At 33.0% G+C, this 22,757-nt stretch overlaps 1 protein-coding gene across 3 annotated transcripts in view; it reads left to right on the top strand.

Annotated features, from left to right (window-relative positions):
- Positions 1-22,757, top strand: part of LOC113520294 (protein trachealess) — a 226,776-nt gene extending 204,019 nt beyond the window's left edge. Inside the window, exons 8-13 of one of the 3 annotated variants that reach the window (XM_052898025.1) lie at positions 3,125-3,293; positions 7,817-7,941; positions 11,852-12,045; positions 12,731-12,837; positions 19,385-19,532; positions 19,745-22,757. In XM_052898025.1, the coding sequence (XP_052753985.1) occupies positions 3,125-3,293; positions 7,817-7,941; positions 11,852-12,045; positions 12,731-12,837; positions 19,385-19,532; positions 19,745-20,951 (1,950 nt within the window). In that variant the 3' untranslated portion in view covers positions 20,952-22,757. Of the gene's footprint in view, positions 1-3,124; positions 3,294-7,816; positions 7,942-11,851; positions 12,046-12,727; positions 12,838-19,384; positions 19,533-19,744 lie in introns of all 3 variants that reach the window. The other 2 variants (XM_052898024.1, XM_026905584.3) reach the window with 2 other exon arrangements.

Below are 22,757 nucleotides of genomic sequence, written 5' to 3'. Positions count from 1 at the left end.
AACGAATTTGCCCTTAGAAAGTTAATTTCATCAATCTCGAAGTTTTTTTTTTATAAGTATAAAGCTTTAAAAGAGACTAGGTTATATAATAAAATCTTTCTTAAATCTTTTTGAGACAATGATAACAAAGACTGAAACTAATTGTTCAGACCTAATACAAAACAAGTTTTACATTAACTGACATAATACAATTTAACACCTACACAAAACTATTCCCATATCAACACATATGTAGATATATGCATCGTACAAACACACATTTATGAAGCACGCGCACACATTCACACGACACTGTACAGTCAGACGATTTAATCTGAAATTTTCGGCGGCGCTAGAAAGACATCCGGTGATAACTGCAGCAGATCACAGATAAGTCCTTTTACACGTGTCGCGTTATGCCTCCTACGTGGGTTGTTTTACATGAACATATCTATTTTTTGCTTCAACTTGATCTTAAAGGGTTTCTCAATTTCTTGGGAATATTATAACCCTTTATTTTAAATGTTTATATAACGTAGCTTTATAGTTTGTCACTTCCAGTCTTACAATGTTGTAAAGAAACTTCAAGAAATACTAATGAGGATATTACAATGCTAACGAGCAGAAATGTTTCAGGACGTAGGAATTTCATTACTACTACAAAATGAGATCTCATTAAAAATACAAACACGAGTTTTGGACTTGTATTATAATGTTGTAGACTATAAAGCGTATACACCGAAAAATAAATCCGCTTCAAAAGCTGACAGTGAAACCTCCAAAAAATATTTTCAACCAAACTAAATTAAATAACATTACGAAATTAAAAGGCGCTTTGAAAAGATCCGAAAACTGGGAAATTCTCATTTCCAACATGGCTGCAGGCTTTGGGGGTGGTGTGACGGAGACAGAAAATGGGGGGAAAGGGACGATGCGATATGCCGGTCACGTCCCGGGCGAGGCGCGCGCGTGCTTTTCATCCTAATGCGGCTGCGAACCTTACCACTCACACACCCCAAAATACGCACACAACTAACGTCAAATAACATCTAAACACCTTTCTGACACACACGGGCCCATAAGTCTTCTTCGCCGGCAAGCCTGTGTGTGTAGACATATAAAATACATAAACTTCCTGGTAAATAAGCGTAGATACAACTTTCTTATAAGTAAGGCCTGTGTTAGACGCTCCTGCTATATTAAATTCTGTTGCGGGCATTTTTTCGGGGTTCGCAGTAAAGACTGATGATAACGCCGACAATGGGAAATCATATTTTCCCTTTATAGATAAACGAAAGAAAATGGATACTTTATTTTTTGTTACAATACGCATTGCTCCGTTTAGAGAAATTATTAACGGACCATTTTTTATGTAAGTCTTCATTGAAGAGATCTGGGTTTCGGTATGCAGTATATGGCAGTAAAATTACAGAGTCAAAACACCTTAATTTCCATGATTGTCTTGTGCTATGGGTACCATGTACTTGTCTATAAATGACAGGCAATTCTACTTTCCGTCATATAGGCGATCAGCTTATTGCCATTCTACGTTGCGTAAAAAAACAATGTTGTCTTGATTACTTACTACGAATTCTAATGACTTTCAACACACCTAAATCTTTTCTGTACTCTTGTGTAAGCCTTACCTTTATTTATGACTATCTGTCACCACTTATGCAAATATTTGTCACCTGTCGACATCCTCGAATTTGTCAGCCATCAATCAGCGAATCAGTATATACCATAAAATGTCCTGGATGGTTCTTGGAAGAGACCACCATAACAACACCATTGTTCATAGTATTCACATTCCGTCGTTGACTGCGGATACACGTCGCTTGAATCTCTAATAGGGTCCCACAATTATATTTGATAAATTTATTTACAGATGCATTTGCATAAGCCGTGAAAGGGTCACTTAGAAAGCGGTGGACTTTGACAATGTTAGAATGTCTCAATAAACCTTGTGCATAATTATTTGTTTTTTATTTTTGTACAATTAAATTATGTTTTAATATAATGTCACCTAATATTATTTATTTACTTACCAACACTTAAAATGCTCTCTTGATTTCTTTTCTTTCTGATTAGTCTGTTTTTTTTTCAATCGTTTGAAAATTTATTATTATTAAAGATATTTCTGCAATATATATTATCAATGTATTCTAGTAAAATATTTGTGACGTTAAAAACTTAACCGTTATGTGTTATTTTAATAGTGTATTCTTCAATTTTGTCACCACAAGCCACGTACTCGTTACGTCCGAAGTTTATAGGTGTCTCTATGGAGCCACCTGCTATGCGATGCTTGATAACCGTCCGTTCATTCATAACGATGACAGTGTACGTGACAGCTCACTGAGTTGGCTGGACGGAGTCAACATCTTGTTGCAGGTCCGCTTTAAGATGTTTATGAATCTTATGTTAACATCAGTCATGTTTACAATTAGAGATAGATTTGGTAAGACGCGTTGCTTCACATAAATAAGATTCTGAGTTCGATTTTCAATTACGTCACTTTTGGATGTTGTCCATTCCGAATTTGTAAGGATGCAATCCTCATCCAATCCAAGCATATATTGCGTCTATACATAAAATATATATCATTCTTTGAAAACTTTACATTTCATGTTCCCCTGGTACTTAGTATTGATGAATCATGTGTAGTATATATATAATATTGAAATAAGGAGGCAACAAGAACTGTAAGAAGACATATAACCTTAATCTCAGGAATAGTAACCCTTGAAGTGTAGTAGCATGAGAATCACAATGTATTCTATGATGTTTTTCATGATTATAAGTGAGGGTTAATTCTTTTCATAAATATGCCGTTAGTTTGTTTACCTATATTAATTTAACCTATATTAAAGATTTATATTTGGTCGAAGTCTTTCTACAAACTCTTTGCTACTCTTTTATAACACATACGAGAACAACACAAAGTGTTTATTCTTATATGTATTATAGGGACCAGGGTACCAGAAATATGAGTCATTATGCGTCACCGAATACCTACTTACTGTTAGCTGAACTTTTTTGTGACTTTAATGATATTTATATCATTTCTGTACCTAAAGCCCCATCAGATGCTTACCTATGCTTTAAAATTCTAGATGATCACAAAATATATTCTGCTTGCCAGGTGGAGATGACGGGTAGTAGTATATTCGATTACGTGCACCAAGCTGATCACGCGGAAATCGCTGAACAACTGGGGCTCTCTTTAGCTGGAAGATCAGGAGGTGCTGGACTAAATAGTCCTGCGTCAGGCAGTGAAGAAGGTAGTCAACATGGCACTAATAACCCTGACGGTAAGTTTATTTAATCTTACTAATATAATTAAATTGTAACTAGATGTTGTCTGTACATTGAAGTAATTTGGGAATATTTAATATATGGGACCTGAATTCTTTTTATTCTTTTACTCTTGTAAAAGACAAAACAAGTTTTTTTAGAAATTTTGCCTGTACGTATATTTAATTCAGCGTCACGCAATAACTACTACACCAAATCGGATACAATTTTGAAAATTGTATTCCTAAAGTTCTAGATTAAAATTTGGTATATGCTTTATCTTGATACACCATTTAGAAGTCACTGCTTTATTGATTTCCTTATTTCTGATATATAAACAAAAAATTCATAATAATAGGCAATTACACTTAAATTTATCTCAAATGCATATATATAGGGTTATCAACCCTTTGTTGAAATATCGACAGGTTGGTGTTAGTGTTTTCATAAAATACACATTGTACTCCTTTTATCAAATGACAATTGTATTTTTTTTCAAATTAGGCACTTAATTAACATGTTATCGTCAAACCGATACTAACTATACGCTACTTACTGCTTTACTAAAACAGTCTTCGTAAAAAACGAGGCCTTTCTACTTAACGCTCCGTTATTCATTATTCGACATTTTTTAAAACATTCCGCTTAGAAAAAGACAACTGTCCCAATATTCTTTTATCAAGACGAGAGAAAAAACCAGTTCAGAATTCAATTAAAGTTTCCTTATTTTCTAGGCCGTTGCACCTCCTTCAATAGGTGACTATACCGATCCCAAAATTTCACAGCTATATCGAATCGCTTAATGTCACCAATAATAAGTTGTTGTACAAATTTAAATTTGATTATGGAGACTTCACGGCGCGTTGGGAACTTATGAAACGGTCAATGGGGTGTCGGTGGCCACCTTTATAAGCATTGATTAATATTTCATTTCACGGCGCGAACAGTACGGGAACTTATTAGGATCTTATTGAATATCTGGGCGCCACATCGCACCTAATCTCGATTTGGAAAATGAAAATTAACATTTCGGATGGCCACTGCTTCCGTAGACTGCGGGTGCTGGCTTCAATTAAATGGGCAGACAGACAAAAAAGTTATTCCGATATAATTTTACTGTCAAATAGCAGTTATTCATCGCTCCGGTGCACCCGAAGTTTTTATTATTGTGGTTTATAAGTTGCATAGCAAAACAACTATTAAACCACATGCTGTTTCAACAGTTTACGTGTGCATAATATTATTTGTATAGTGTTACGTAGACAAAATGTCGAAACTAGTACTTCATTAAGTAAATACCTACTCTAGAAAAAATTAAGTAAGTTATATAGAGACTAATAATGTAATGTGGATATCTCAGGTATTTTTTTATGGTACTTCGAATGGCAAACAAAACGCCTATAGACATGAACAAAGCTATGGATATCGCAGAATACACTATTATGTGTTATTATTTCTGAGGACTACACCTGCATGTCCTGTATTTTTACTACTTTATTTTAAATACGCAATCGGAACTTAACGCGATGGAAAAGGTTTTACAGGTAAATAGTATCTACATACCTGCTTCTTTATTGCCGACGATTAAAATTAACTACCATATATCAGCTTTCAACTTTCCCCTTTCTTTGCGTGATATAATCCAACATGACGATATATGCAGAAGAACTAAAGGAACCGGCATAGTCCAAAGAATAAGCAAGCTGAAGTGGCAACAAAGCTCGAAGAACCAATAAGCGATGGGGGAAAAAAGTTCTTTAGTGGCAACCCAGTACAAGGAAATGCAGTGTAGGCCGAACCCCTCCACAAGATGGAGTGACGGTCTTATTACATTAGAGGAGTCTGTGAATGTAAGTGATTCGGGATCGTTCCTTATGACAATCTATGGGAGAGACCTATGTTCATCAGTGGACGGTGATATGATCCTAAGACTATCTAAATTATTATGTTATGAATATTATTACAACTTAGTAACTATATTTTTTTATGCTACTTATAATGGCGAACAAGCTTACCTGATGGAAAGCGGTAACCGTCGCTTATAGACATGAACAGTATCATGGACATAACACAGTATACTATTTCGTCCACGATACCCTCCATGTTGCCATTCCGGAGGAGTAAGTTATTATACTTCTGTACCCTGTAAATTCACTGCCATATCCCACCCTTCAAACCGAAACACAATCATGCAAACACAACTGCTTCACAGTAGAAACACGAATGGGACCCTCTAGTACCTATAATTATATAACAATATTTTATTAATAGTAACTACACTAGCACGTATTTAAACACAACATTTCTTAGACATCTCATTTGACCGTGACAAAGTCAATCTGCTAATTTAAACCTAAAATGACTGTACAAAAAATCAATTCACTAACCGTGACAGAAGCAAATTTGACCCAGTTTTTTCCTAAACTAACGGATAAGTCCGATTTCAATTTACTAACATGAATAACTTAAGGGCTAGAATCAATTTTAATTTACTCGAGAGGTGTCTTAAAAAACTATTAAGTGGAAAAAAATCAATCAGGATGGAGGCTGTGTGACAGTGAGCCATTGTGCTCTGACGGGCGTGGTGAAACGAGCTCACAGAACAGTGGGCCGTGGAGAAAAGTCCACATTGTCCCCTTATAGCCATACGACTGGCTGAAATCCGAAAAAATCATCCGATTGATAGATAGCAGTGGCTTCTAAAGTAAATAAATTATTCAAAGCAAAATTAATATACAATTGTATATATAAGAGACTTCGAAAGAAAAAATGGTTTTTTTAATTTTAATCGTCTGTATTCAAATAGACTTCTTTACGATCATTTTTAAATCGTCATTTTTTATGAATTTACTGCGAGGTTCTGCAAGTTATCTGATGAGAAGAACCGGCAAGATACTCAACAGTTACTCTTTTAAATCTCTGTTAACGATATATATTTATTTAAATGTACTATGTCTAAAATTACATGGTCATTTGTGTACACCATTGTGTCAACACCATGCACATTTTTCATTCAAGTAATCGTTTAGCGTGTAATATACTTTGTTCAATAAGTACTTTTTTAATGACACTTTTAAATTTATAAAATATCATTCGGTGTCTTATTATAACATTTAATCCATATATCTTAATAAAAGATGTATTTTTTCTAAACGTTATTTCGCTAAGACTAGACGCAAAATATACTGCTTATACATATAAATATTATATTTTTCATAAAGTTCTAATCTTAGTAATGCATAGAACCATAAATTTAGTAGTATGTAGTACGGTATATTAAGTCTATAGCTCTATGCTATATGTTTTTAGAGTTTTTAAAAAGTAAAAACGGAATCATTAGGTCACTATTTTGTTGCTCATATGTCTATCTCTTGCAGTAACATAATTCTTCTTTATTGCGCATAAAATAGATTATTTGATAGTATTTAACTATTTGATGTATATCGTAGGATACAGAGTAACTATAAATAGATATCAAAATTGTTAGTATTAAAATATTTCAAATAACTATATTGTTAGTCAGTCAGTTACATATTTAGTACAAAGGCGTGATTCAACGCAAACGAACATTGTCCATGCAAATGGTAATTGTGCGGTTATCGTTGAATTATTTTCATTTAAAGTTATACACGCAGTGACATATTCATTGTCTAAAATATATAAAATTAGAAGAATAATGTCTTGGCGTTTAAATGGCTCTGGTATATGTATACTTTGTTTTTTATTATACCTACTTGGCAGATTGAGTAAACAATCTTAATATGTACTTACTTTATCGAATTTCATCGTTTTAAAATAAAACAATTAATATGTATGCAAAACAGATAACGAGAACCTTTTTATTTTATCTATTTGTTTGTTTTATTCACATTATTTTACAAAAAAGACATACTAAAATTATTTACTAAATCTAAGTAATAGATATACGAATCATCTACATATAAAAAAATCATACGTTTAAATTACCGTAGATAGGTAATTTACCATTTTTTATCTATTTTATTAACAAACAAACAATAATTTATTTGTTTTTCTGCAACTTTGAAGAATAGTTTTGAACCGTAAATAGAGATCTTCTTTTTGATAGAGAGCATTTTTCGCGATATACGATTTTACGAAAAGCTAACAAAAATTATATAAATATGAATAATTTTCGACTTAATCGCTCAACTGCTAGTTTCTATAAAATTCCAAAACTTCGATGAAAGTTTTGGAAGCACCATCAAATATTTCAAAACCATGGAGCGATCTGGGTAAAATCAATTAGAGCGTGGTAGCGTTCGATTCCCCCCGAAGCGTTAAGATCCGAACGCAAATCAAATCTTTTAATTAGCTACCTATCTATCACCAGATCGATCAGTCTATTGCCGTAAGCCAAACAAAACTTCGTATGAAGGAAATAAAGGGTATTAGGTACAGCATTTTGAGCGAATCATCTTTTTTTAAATCGCTGGAAATAAAATAAGGTACAATTTTTTATTCCAGAAAAGGGATCCTTGCAAATTTTATGGTTATTTTAATTTGATGTATTTGTCAACAGTCTCATCACAAATGAGTTTAGCAGCGAGTGGACAGTTGTACCGAGGAATGGACCGAGCTTTCTGCGTGCGAATGAAAAGTACTCTCACCAAACGTGGCTGCCACTTCAAATCCTCAGGATACAGGGTAAGGAAACCAGAAGAGAATATAGTGCTATAGTTATGTAATTAGTATAGTTTTAATAGGGAATTTTCTAAATTATAATACAGTATAACAAGTTTTAATATTACAGGTTCTATAACATTATTGAATATTCAATTCGCTTGAATTTCAATTTTATCCCAAACGATATTAATAAGTAGGTTTGTTAAGAGTTTCACTTGTAAGAGCTATATGGCACTTCCATACGTAGTGACTATGAAAATTTGTGGACATTTCACTTCTTATTTTACGTTTAGAATGAGAAAGAAATAAATGGACGCTGAATTTTCATTTTCAATCTAGGTTGGACGAAACAAGGAGGGTGAATCATCCAGATACGAAGAGAGTGGTAACTGGCGGGTGGGTATCATAAAGAGAAACAAAGTTATCAATAAGATGCCAAAGTTTTATTGTTGATAATTATGTATTACGACGTTTCTAGGGCTAAATGCCTTGCAGGCCCTTTGGGAGACGAAATTGGGGCATTAGGTCTCGCGTAGTCGACAACTATGTTGAACGTAGTTTATAATTAGCTTTTAATATCAAATAAGTAGCTTAAAACATATGTCATATATTTCTCAACTATATATGTGGCGTAGAAAATACTCTATTTTTTGTTTAATAGTGAAGAATATTTTGACATATAGGTAATATTTTATATTTGGCATATTTAGTAAACACTTTTGCCATGTCTTATTATTTTTATCAAATTTTTGAATACAAAATATAAATAAAAAAAATATATTAATATAAAATACTTATCAATTAATATACTTTTCTATTAATACCTTTTTTAAGCTTTTATTTTTTGTTAGTTTTGTGTGCTATTTTTTTTACCGGACCGGATGTTAAAATTAATTAATAATTGTTGCAAGTATAAAAACTAATTTTCAGATATATGAATGAATGAGTATACTTTATTTGCATTATACATTATAGGGAATAAGCAAAACAATTAACAAACACAACGATACAGTTGTATAAGTACAATAAGGCGGTCTTATTGCTGAAAGAAATGTTTTCAAGACAACCTACCGGAGTAACGAACTAATTGTTGGTGTCATTTTTTTTATCTAAGAAAATGCTGTTAAGTATATCGCTTATAAACTTAGAGCATATAACTTAAGTTGATATTCCATAATTTTAGGTATAAACGAGAAGATTAACCATTGAAAAATTCATTACTATTAATTACCAGAGGGAGACTGTACAAAAGTCGATTGCTTGGGTACCTCTGTCCCATTCGAGTTTCAACCGTGAAGCAGTTGTGTTTGCATGGCTGTGTTTCGGTTTGAAGGGTGGGATATGGCGTGAATTTACTGGGTACAGAGGAATAACACCTGAGTCCTCAGGAATGGCAACGCATGGGGGGTATCATGGGCGAAATAGTATACTCTGTTATGTCCATGGTACTACTCATGTCTATAGGCGACGATTACCATTTTCCATCAGGTGGGCCGTCAGCTTGTTTGCCATTCTAAGTTGTAAAAAAAATATTATTCGACAATTAAAATGTAAGAACTATAAGTAAATATAGTGTTTATGTACTCATAAAATATTATTGGTTAGAATTATGACATCGCTTGGGGTGCCTCAAGGCGCAAGCTATGGGCCCATAATTTTTGTCTTAACTCGGCGTTAGGCTATAAAACATGATTATATCTTCAGCGACTTACGAATAACGTAGGTACTAGCTACGTAAAATTGGTTGTAATAGATTATTTGCGGGGTGTAAATTTTATTTTTATTCCATGAACGTTAGCGAGCGACCTCAGAAGGGGAAATTTAGTAGAAGGCTTTTTATGAGTAATGTTACGCAACCTCTTTACCAATTATGAACGTATTTTAATAATTTCCTTTTTTAATCGAAAGGGTTAATAAATAAATAAAATTAGTAAAGATAATTAATGCGGTTAATATGAAAGCAAGCATGTAGGCTTCATGTTAATTTTGTCACAATGGAAATAACGACTTTCTGTCGTGGATCTTTTATTAAATTGCTCGGAATAATAAACAAACTTACGCCATCTAAAATAAAATGATAACCGCATATTTTTTTTTATATACAACTTAGAATGGCAACCTGATGGAAAGTGGTAACCGTCGCCTATAGACATGCGCAGTACCATGGACATAACAGAGTATACTGTTTCGCCCATGATACCACCCATGCGTTGTTATTCCTGAGGACTCAGGTGTTATTCCTCTGTACCCTGTAAATTCACGCCATATCCCACCCTTCAAACCGAAACACAGACATGCAAACACAACTACTTCACGGTAGAAACACGAATGGGACAGAGGTACCAAGCAATCGACTTTTGTACAAAGTCTCCCTCTGGTAAATACTTAATACTTAATTTTTTATAATACCTTTTTAGTAGTTATTGAATAACTCTATAATTTTATTTCTGATCTACTTATGTGTTATAAAAAAATGATATATGAGTAGCACGATGGGCGGCTTAATTAATCGCTAAAAGTCATCTCTATAATACAACCTTCACATCTCCATCCAATAAGAGAAATTATTAGTTATAAAGTGAGTGTTTGTTTGTTACCTTATAGCGCCTCAACGGCTTAATCAATCACTAAAATTCGGTACACACGTACTATATGAGATTAACAAGGATATAGGTTACTTTTTACTTCGATCAATAAACGTATCCCGGTTACGCGGACGAAGTCGCAGATAAAAGCTAGTATTCTATATAAATTTGAAAATTTATATGTACAATTAGAATTATCTTCATCTTAACGGCTCATCTAAATGGCACGAGATTCGATGTGGCAATTAGTACGCGCATTATTAGGTGTGCTACCCGTGAATACGCCGAAGGCAATGGTTTTATTGGCAAAATTTGAAATTAAACCATCACTCTTGTACCTGATCTTTACCGGATTACCTGTGTACACTACGTGCCTTTGGAAATTTGTCAGTAACAAATAAAGTTTGCGCTTTCAAAGTTTATCTTGCTTTATATGAAACACGTCTCGTATTTGCTCTTTCAGAGAACATATTTAAAAAGTTTTAACGAGATTTTTTTATTAGTATCTTTTTAACGTAGTGTTCGACGTTTATGTATTTTTTTATTAGATTTATTAAGTTCTACTCGTATCCTCATCTACATAATATGTAAAATCACGTCTTTTTCTTTCTATTATGTTTATGATTGTATGATATGTATATTATATAGGAGTGTTGCTGTTTGTACATAAAAATTTGTTTCTAAATTAAACAAATACAAAAAATATATGAAAGTAGGTGTAAAATATTGATATTTTTTATGACTACGTCTCTGTCACCTATAAACATGGACGCCATAGAATATATTGTAACACTATGATACCCCTCATGATTTGCCATTTCTATAAATAATGTTATGCCTTCTTACGCAGTAATTAAATAAAAAACATAATATTTGTTAGAAGGAAAAAATTCGGCGACTCTTTTTATGTCTTTTAATACTATTGTGAAGATTAATAAAGATTTATGTAAAATTTCAAGTTCTATTAATTTCAGTGCTATACACGTCAAGACTGAGTTCTTATATATATATACTTTGTATATGTTCTCTTGAAAGCCTTGTTAGTTAATTCCTCATGAATTTATCATGATGGACCAACGTGACCTAACCTCATCCTCGCCTACCATTTTCCTGGTACGCCACCAGCGTATCAAATAAACCAATACCAACAAACTGTTCCATTTTCATTAATAAACTCTTCCTTTTTTAAACTACTGGTGGTAAACAATCATACAATCCATCTGATGGTGAATGGAGTTATCGTAGCTTATGGTTGCTTGAATCACCAGAGAAGCCTCGTGCGCTTCTGTAAAAATATAAAAAAATTAGTGTAAAAAAATCTTCAATGCCTATCTCCTTCTTTCCAGGTGGTGCTTATGCTGTGTAGACTTCGACCACAATACTCATTCTCCCATAGTCGGAAGTCACCAACAGTACTACTGGGGATGGTGGCTCTGGCGATAGCATTACCACCGCCATCAGTTCACGAAATAAGACTGGAATCAGACATGTTCGTCACGAGGATCAACTTCGATTTCCGAATAGCGCACTGCGAACCCAGGTATTTGGATTTCATATCAGCATTTCTTCACAGCCATTTCAGGTTAAATTCACTTATAATATATGGTCAGCATCAAAACACGATGAACATTAACAGACTTCGAAAACTCATAAATGCTATAGTAGCTCTATAAGGCCTGCACCAGAATTGGATAAATTTCGTATAAAATTATAATTAGTTAAATATAATGAATAAGAACAATAATAATTTCCTTCAAAGTAAACTAAATACAAGCATTTTTGAATGGGATGGGCAAGAAACTCAATTGTTGCTTTTTTCAACGAAAGGTTTTACAGTTATAAATTTGTGTAAATACATATTACGTACAACACTAGTGTTATTTAATTTATTAGTCAGATCAAACTGAATAAAAATAAATTACTAATTATCTCTTTTTTTTAAGTCTGTAAAAATATATCCCATAAAACAACGATATGAAAACAGAATATTGAAATCAGAAAAGGGACTGAAGCCATAATTTGTATTTACAGTGTTGATTTCATATTATTGTAAGAGAGCATTCGAATATCAAGTGACATGAAAATTTCATAATATCAATAACTAATCTGTTTTCAAACTTACTTAAAAAATATTCTATCTGTTACTAAAGATATTTATCTTTAGTGTTTAGAATTAGTCTTAGTTATAAAATAAGTTGATGCATCGTATTATTTACTCTCAGCAGGGTATCAGAATTGCTCGGGTATACTGCGGAAGAGCTCACGGGAAAGAATCTCTACGCGCTCTGCCATGGGGAAGATGCCAACAAACTTAGGAAATGCCATGTAGATTGTGAGTATTAAAGTTAACTGTGCAATTTCAATTACTGTAGTTTAAATTATTAGTACTACAAATATTTATCAGATTAATTTTAAATTTTCGCGTTCGTTACACATATTTTAAATACACCATCGGAACTTAACGTGATGTAAAAGCCTTTATTTATAAATAGTACCTACATACCTGGCTCTTTATTGCCGACGTTTCGACGTGCACCACGTCGTCGTCACGACACGACTGTCCTGTCCTTCAGGCTTTTACATCGCGTTAAGCCCCGATTGTGTATTTATTAAGTTATTCAGTATCAAAAACTATGAAAGATTTGAAAAAAAAATACTGGCAGTTTTGAAATTATTACTACACATAATTGTATTTATGCAATTTAGAATGGCTGACAAACTGATAGCCCATCTAATGAAAAGTGGTATTCGTCGTCTATAGACTCGAACAGGACATGTATTTAAGATAGTTTTCATTCTACGCTATTACAAGAATATGTTGACATTTTTTTTAATATCAATTTAGAAAGTACTTCTTGTTTTATTCGTTTTGTCTCTGGAGCACTATAATTTAAACATAGAAGGTAGGTTTTATAATTATTATATGTCAGTAATTGGCCATTAGCCTTTTTTATAAAATGTATCTAAATGCCTAGATAGATACAAAACCGTAAAATAAATTTTATTCAAGTCATAAACTTCCATAATTCCTGCAGCGACTCAGCCATTATTTAATTATTCATCATGTAATATTGATATAAAAAAACTACAGCCATATCTGTAATTCCTTTTTTATTTAAACTCTTCTGTTAAAAATTATTTGTATCTAATTAAAATTTAATATTTAGAAATTGTTACACAATTTAAAATTTCTTACGGAATGCACTTAAACATTAAAAAATATATAAGTACCTATAACTATGCACGTTGCCTACTTACCAAAATAATCATGTGTGAATGAATCATTAACCTTGCACGCACAATCGATCTATAAAGGATCCGATGTAACGGCCACCCATGACCCAATATTATGTGGTGAAATCCTTCGGAGTTGTCGCAACAAGCGATTTGTATTCTATTTGTACCCTTTAGAAATCCATGTCAAGAGGACTGGCAGCTCAAGGCGTTACGAGGAAAATTTATGAGACCAGTGCGTTTTGTTTTCTGGGAAATTTCGTTTGCAATGTCCCGATGTAATTTTCTTTAGATGCTTTGTTTTATTCAATGGTGGGTGCCCACGATTGTTTATTCTGTACTCGGACAGAAAGCTCTCGTTTGAAGCTCGTTTTTAACCACCTGCTGTAAAATAGGTAATGTTTTTCACATTTTTTTTGCTAAATCATTGGTGATTTTGCATTATCTATAAGGCTATGACGACGGATACTAGTTTGATTCAACGCTAGTTCGATTATACTTTTACTAGAAATTTTAAGAAAAATGAGCAAGTACATATTAGAATCACTTAGATTATCGAAATATTTCTCTTTGAGAATATAAATCCTGATTTTTTTATTTATGATATTCGTCATTTATGAACACAATAAAAACATTATATATATATATAGTAAAAAAGAGATCGAAGCTTTTATTTCACTCTAACCAGTTGAAACGAATTCCCTCTTCAAGATAGTTCAGTTTGATCCTAATCCCCAGTATCAATCCTATATTTATTTTAGGTAGGCACTTTTCTTTGGTCATTAGTTTGTTAATAAATATATACATACTGGCTAAAATCATAACTCCCTTTTTACTTTGCCGTAGTCGGGTAAAAAGCTATACTTTTGTATATTTACTTATTACAATGTATAAATCTGACGCTATCTTCAGTATTTATTTTATTATCCTAATTATGTATTGACTATTGTTTGCCTGAAATAAATAAGATGTTGAATAGCTTTGCTACTTAAGCCTCATTGCAACAGTCTTCATATTATTTTATAAATCATTAATGAATATTATGTATATGGTAATTCAAACAAAGTAACATTGGCATACAAAGTTGGTAATATAACCCAATAACTATTTCCTCAGCCTAGACACCAAATTGGCAGAGGTATTAACATCTCAGTCACGTTGCACCTACCAGGTTAGGCATCGTAGACATCGAGAGGAAAATCCCTATTCAAATAATGTAATCTTACCATCATATACGTAAGATATTATTACTTTTCCACGCATTCGTCAGTCAAATACAATCCTGAGCTAACGCCATGCGGCTCCAGTGGGTTGTGATTTGAATAATAATTTTTATACCATCATTTCGGTTTCCTTTCTCTGCGCTTAGACGTGGGAAATGTCGTGTCTTTATGCCCTTTGAGATAGCATATTACATTTGGTTTGAGAATTTTTTCATCATTACTTATGTGGTTAGAGAAAAAAATGTTAGGATAAGATCGTTTATAGCCAGAAATATTGGAATTACTAAAACAGTTTTTTTTCGGCTCTACGAAGTTGTTTCCATAAGGAAACCACTACAATTTACTGCGTTTAGGTAAGAGGGCATATAATACGAGTATGTCAAACAAATCTTTAGTTGGTAAATATAATAATAAATAAATATATATCTTAAATCATATTTCACAAAATACATCTGCATATTTAAGTTCTCGTTCATTTTCGCTTTTCCCAATTTCTTCCACGTATATGGCTCTTGTTATTAATAAGGTATAATTATAGTATACAATAATTGAACTATTGTGATAATTATAAAATAAATATTTTTTTCTCAAGTATTCTCAGTCACAAACTTTTTTAAATGAAAGTATTTTTTATGGATCTACTGCCTTTTTCGGAATGTAATTTCAGTTAAGAAGAAAGGACAAGGAAGTCTATCGGTTTTTTCAAACAAAAGTTGTATTTATAAGTCAAAAATGATAATTGTCCATGAAAAGTTTGAATATGATTTGGAGACCCCAAAATCGATACAAATTCTAATTGTTTAAAAAAAATTCGCCGTTTCGTAGTCAATGTTCAGTAAGTCACATCAAATACAACAAAAACAGTCTAGAAACTGTATTCCGAAAATTTCTGGTTTTTTTTTTCTAAAGTTGACTAGGCGAGAATGCTAATCAGCATTAAATCCGCCTTTTGTTTTAGGTGGTACCCAATCACAAAGTTTTTTTTTTTACATAATTGTACGTTACGTTGTTTATAGCTAAAGAACACCAGATCCGTATTGTACAGCAATAAATATTATAATGTAGATGCGTACCTACTTGCAAAACTTTACCGCAATTCTATATTTAAATGTTACACAAATCTAATATAATAATAATAGACGTAAAACCTATGCTCAGTGTTTCTCTAAAGGAAAAATCCGAAATAAATACCTATATCAATGCACAAAATAAACTAACTGATGCGCAGACTGGTAATTGGGAATAAGCCAGACATATTGTCTATCGGATACAGACAATGATAAATAGTGCTAAAGAACCTTCCATTACAGACTTTGAATTGGAACTAGCAATGCAGACCAGCATTCGAATTGTCAGATGATGTCCTAATATAGCTAACCTGAACTAGAGAACTAGAATTCTTTTTCAAACAAGCTGACGACTCACCTGATGGAAAGTGGTAACCGTCACCTATAGACATGAGCAGTACCATGGACATAACAGAGTATAATGTTTCGCCCCGCCCATGGGGGGTCCATATATATATATATATATATATATGGACCCCCCATATATATTAATTTTCCATAGACTATAGTTGCATTATATTTCGAATCATAGAGTAGACCTTTGAAACGCCGTATCTAGTGCGAGATAGTCTCATCCAAGAGATTTATGTCCAGCAGTGGACAGACAGGTGTGTTGAAGGCAATTTTTTGAATATAAATATAATATGTATAAGCAAAGAGCTGCCGTCTGCTTAAAGTAACATTAAGTACTTAACCATAGGACCCTAACCTAACATCTCTTGCCAATATTCCTCCAATTCAGTCAATTTACCAGAGGGAGACTTTGTACAAAAGTCGATTGCTTGGGTACCTCTATCCCATTCGTGTTTCAACCGTGAAGCAGTTGTGTTTGCATGGCTGTATTTCGGTTTGAAGGGTAGGATATGGCGTGAATTTACTGGGTACAGAGGAATAACATCTGAGTCCTCAGGAATGGCAACGCATGGGGGGTATCATGGACGAAACAGTATACTCTGTTATGTCCATGGTACTGCTTGTGTCTATAGGCGACGGTTACCACTTTCCATCAGGTGGGCCGTCAGTTTGTTTGCCATTCTAAGTTGTATAAAAAAAGAATAATCAGGCGCGAAAATGTTACACAAATGTGCATCGACAGTATTACTTTTGCATTTACAATACCTGTTACCTATTATGGATTTATAAATCCCTCCATTCATACCACAAATGACGTAACTGCCGGCCAACCGAGCCATACATAACAAAACAAAATGGCTGACAAATTCCAATCACGATTTAATTTAAACGTCATACGGTTTTTCTCTAGCAATCCGCCGGTTGATAGCTTTACGAGACCATTAGTTTGCATTTAAAATGCTCAATGCCTATATAGATGCCGGTCAAATATGGACATTGTGGACGCGGAATAACAATTGTTTGTATTAACATAAAAGTCCGGGTGTTTTGTTAGAAAGCGGGTAATTTGGTTACAGCCTGATACGCGGTCCGGGTACATGATTAAATTATAGACGACATTTTTACCGTGGGCCATTTCAGTTTATTGTTATAATACTATATAAATATAAGGACTTCCGACTTAATAGTGTTTTAAATATGACCGACACGTGGTTTTGATTATTAATTGTTCAAGTTATATATTGTAATATACACTTTGCGAGCTGCATTCAAATAGGTACTTTCGTTTACCAAATATCTGTAACGTAATTATTCATTGCAACAAGAACAAGTATCTCCATATAAAAGTATACAGTATAGAATACATTAAACCTCCGCCTTTTTTTAGGTCGGTTAAAAAGTATATCAAATTGCGTGGAAATGGGCTTATAAGGTAGAGAACACTCAAATATACCAAATGTGATAAACCTACAGATAAATATATGTATTTCATAAAATAGACAATTTAAAAAATGCCTAATAGTAAATCTATAACCCTCTACTATAATAAAGTCCCGAATGTCCAAAGAAGTAAAAATTATCTGAAAAGACTAGAATTAGTTATAATAGTTATTCAAATCACATGATTCTTAAAATCGCAGAAATCAATATGTTTGTCTATTACCTAAGGCAGTGTTTTAGTTGTATCGCATGTCGTATCGCTTTTCGACCTCCCCCCCGGTGATCCCGAAGCTTCTATAGAAGGTTGTGAAGACAACCTCAGTAAAAAAACCAACGTTATAGTGATAGATTTATTAAGAATAATGATAATTAAAACACTCATACAAATTAATAAAAACCTATGCCTCGTCCATGCACACATAAAAAAAAATTACTTTACCCAAGAAAATAATTTTGCTTCTTTTTTTTTTTATTGTAAAATACATGAAAAAAAACAAAGGGTCGGGGGCCGCGAAATATTTGTTCATACTTTGGTTGTAGAGTCATGAAAAAGGTTAAAAACACTGACCTACAGTTTTACTCGTAATGTTACCTATATGTAAAGCTATCACATAAAAGATATGACCGCGTCTATTGTAGTTCAAATATTGAAAAACCAAAACATTTAATTTATATAGTTAATGTATATAGTTTTATAAATCGGTTTCACTTTTTGGCATCATTCCAAACGCATTTATAATTATTAATAAATGACAACAATAAACAATGCGAAAACAAAACCAAAAACCGTGTACGTCCTAATGATTCACGTAGCACAATACACGTGTTAGCACTTTGTCTTTTGTGTATGCGATATATTGAATATAATGATGGCTCTGATGTTTTATTACAAATACATCAGCCCATCGTATTTGTACGTATGTCATAGTAACCATTGTATTATTTGTATCCCTCGCAAGGTCACCGCAGCACCTTTTAAATATTTATTATAATAATATAATCAGGATAGTCGTAATCATTCGACCACGCCCGTGTGGTTTATGCATCTTTGCACGTTCTCTTTTTTAGTATATGATAACATCAACATGAAAAACTAGCCATGCAAATTTTTGGCCGGTCACGGTTGCAAAAATATGGCAGTTATGGTCTAACATTATTCAAATGAATAGCGAAGGACAGGGCTGCGGACTGTGCGTTATATAGGAGATAAGAAATATAGTGAACAATCATTTATCTCTAATAACATTAAAATGTTTTAACTCTGCATCCGCAAATCAGAGTTCCTATTGTGAGTAGGTATTACAAAGACTTACGTTACAATTGCGTTCATGTTTACATCAATAATTTGTATTGAATTTATGTAGCTGCGCCTCAATCGGGTTATTTCGGAGTTTCGAAGTACTACTCACGTAGTAAGGCGTAGTGCACTCTAATCCGGGTCCCATTGGATTTTTTTTATTATAATATTTAGTTACCAATACATTTCTGAATTTCACATTCTAGGTATAATAACAATTCTATATAGATATAATAGTACTTATGAAAAATCTTTTTGTTTCAGTAATGAACAAAGGACAAGTATTAACACACTACTACAGAATAATGAACAAGTTAGGTGGTTACACGTGGATGCAAACGTGTGCCACCGTCGTCTGCTCCTCCAAGAATGCTGAAGAGCAGAACATTATTTGCGTCAACTATGTCATCAGGTAGCAATGCATTTATATTATCATATAATTTTATATTGTCTAATAAATAAGACTTCACATGAAGGTTATGTGGACATTTTATTAGTATGGTAATTGATGAAATAAATACGATCATAATGAATAAGACATATGGGCCTATCAACCATATCTAAATACCTAGAAATACCTAATGCAAATTAAGTTAACATTAATAATTTAATGTTTATTTACAGTGGTCGTGAATATCCAAATACAGTAATGGATTGTTGTCAATTAGAAGAAAGTGTGCAAGGTGTGAAGCGAGAAGAAACGACCGGAGATCCCGAAAACGGTCCACCTGATACAGATAGTTCTGGGGCACCGCCCCCTCCACCCCGGCACCCTGCTGAGAGAACTGAACCACCAACAAACACTGACTCAGCATCTACAGCGCCAGTCCCTACATCTGATGTCACACATTTAACTAGACTGAACGATTCTCAACCGTTACCTCTCCACACTAACCCAGAAAGGACATCACCCATGCCAGCAAGAAGACTGAAAAAACGGAAACACACAACTGAGGAGGACGAAGAAAGAGACGAAGATAGACGAAAATCTTCTTCCAATCCTGGTGCAGCTATATCACCTGCTGAGCGGGATATGTCCAAAACAAATTTAGCAATTCCAGAGGGTACAACTGATGCAACCTCAGTTAGAGATTTAGAAAATGCAATGTCCAAACACTTACCATCGGTTGCTTTAGATGGTAAAGAAATATCGCATCGACCAACCGACTTCTCAACGGATGCCTTACTGAAACAGCAGCAACAAAAATCAACTATTCAATGGATAGGGACGCAGAATCACCATTTAAATCACTTGAATAGACAATTACCTGGTAATCACACTTCGACGCCAGCGTCAGCTTTACTAAGACAACTTTATGCAAATAGGGAAAGTGTTATTCGTAGTAACTTTTTGGGGGACGGTAGAACCGGCGGCTATTATTCCGGAGATGGTCAAACTGGGCCATTACCGACGCCACCTGGCAGCGAAGGTTCAGGATATGGGGAACAATTGGGGCATAAAGGTACAGATATAAGTTCATTAGCGTATGGAGGATACGCTGATTACCATTCAGCGATGACTCCCCCAGGTTCCGTTTCGCCTAGGGACAAACAGCAATATGCATTGTCTTACGATAACAGCGCTTATTCAGAGGCATTAAGACACTCCTATTTGGGAGAAGCGCCATTGCCTTTGAAACCACAAGCATATTCAGCTGTCCCAGGCGCGTTGGATTATGCATCTCCACTAGACCAGTCCCAATTCTTCCACCCGCCATCTTCATTCCACCTTTATCATCCCCAAGCGCACACTGCGCATGCGACACATTCTCACCAAAATGTAGATAAATCTATACCACCTAATACTAATTGGTATTCAGCAAGCTCATAGCCATGTACATTAAATTTGTGAAGTTAAATGATATCGAGAAGACCATTGACGTGGGATGTGTTCAATTGTTTGTTTCTAATATTTGTTCTATATTTGGGTTTTTAAACTGTTGTTATGTTTAGCATTTTTGTTATAGTTGAATTAACGTAACGTTCATTTTTATGAACTTCATCAGAAATTTTAGAATTATAATGGAAGCTCTCAAATTGGTTGTCTTATTTGATAATAAAGCAAAGTGTATACGGAAGAAAAAGACTAAACACTTTAATACTCACGAGGTTCAACTTTTAATAAACATGGCATTCAGGAATCTGATGTGCTTATGTTTTTGAAACCAATGAATATACTCTATGAATTAGCAATTATTGTGCCAAAACGGTGCTTATGGCCCTGACAAATGCATTTTTATTTAATTTAATACCGACCACGCAAACATTCCATATTTTAAATATGATTCTAATATGTCATAAAAGACAAATATATCCCTTATTTATATATCCAAAACAATTGTTCTAATATTTTAATTTACATTGTCATATTTAAAATAGAGTATTCTAGAGTAAGTATAAAAAAGTTTACAATTTTATTGCTCAATTTTCAATGTGGGGAGTCTTTGAGGTGAAATAGTTTGTCTGAGTATGAATTCATGTCTAAATGAGACAAATTCTATGATATCATTATTCTGAATTAATGAAAAAAAAAAAGGAACCTGCTTTATAAAGAAAGACTATCCTTATTATGTAGGATTTTTACTTATTTAATTGTTATGATCAAATGCAAAGTTATAATTTATTAATAGTGGTACATTGTTAATATGATTTAGCGAATAATATTATTAAAATATGACAAAGTAAATTATTTTGAGTAAAAGAAGTATTTGTGAGTGACCCCATGAGCTATTTATAGCTTATTGCATATCACTTTAAATTAAGCTTTTGTAAATTATTGTAACATAAATAGTACCACGACTGTATTTAGGTGATAGATATAAACCGTATTTCTGTAAATTGTAGTTAGTAAGTATTGTATATTATTTTATTATTGGAAATAAGATTTCACTGTACATAAGTATACAATTTACTAGATTTCTAGGTTTATTTAATTGTTTTATCATACAAAGTGAATTTAATTTTTCAATTAGATATGCTGTGGATAGGTATTCTGAATTCTTCATGCCTTAAACATTTTAGATTCCATTACAAATAATTTGTATACTACATTAATATCCCAGTAATACTACGGACTTACATAATTTACAAATGTATATAAAACATATACTCCGATATTTAACTTAGACTGTTATATTTTGTAAAACAAGTTTACGTTTAAATTTACAAATATTTCCTTTTATATTTTGTTACATGACAATTTATTTAAAAATATTTTAAATACTCAATTGGATGTTCATTTTATCTTATATGAAGCCAAATGCAATATTATTATTTTGTTTTGTATAAACGAATTGTAATTTTTATATTAAAACGATTAGATATTACATACAAATAATTAATTGGTAATATTTATGCTACATTATCTGTGCAATACGAGTGGAATGTTGTTCATTTCGATTTTATAAGCTTCGTTATCGTATCGTAAAATAAGATAATTATCATTAAAATTGTAATAAAATGTAATTATTATTAAATCGGAAATAAGCTTGTAATTCAATTGTCTGTTGTTTTCCAGTATTTTTCTTAAACTTCAGCTCCATGTATTATTTTTTTTTTTTTAGTTTGTATTATTGAACAAAAAACAAAGGAAAGTTTTATTTCTCTGAATAAATAATAATTTTCAATAATATTGTCT

This window comes from Galleria mellonella, unplaced genomic scaffold, assembly GCF_026898425.1.
Source record: "Galleria mellonella isolate WM207_F2 unplaced genomic scaffold, CSIRO_AGI_GalMel_v1 utg40, whole genome shotgun sequence".
In the NCBI taxonomy this organism is placed as follows: Eukaryota; Metazoa; Arthropoda; class Insecta; order Lepidoptera; family Pyralidae; genus Galleria; species Galleria mellonella.
This window is presented reverse-complemented; position numbering and strand designations above follow the sequence as displayed.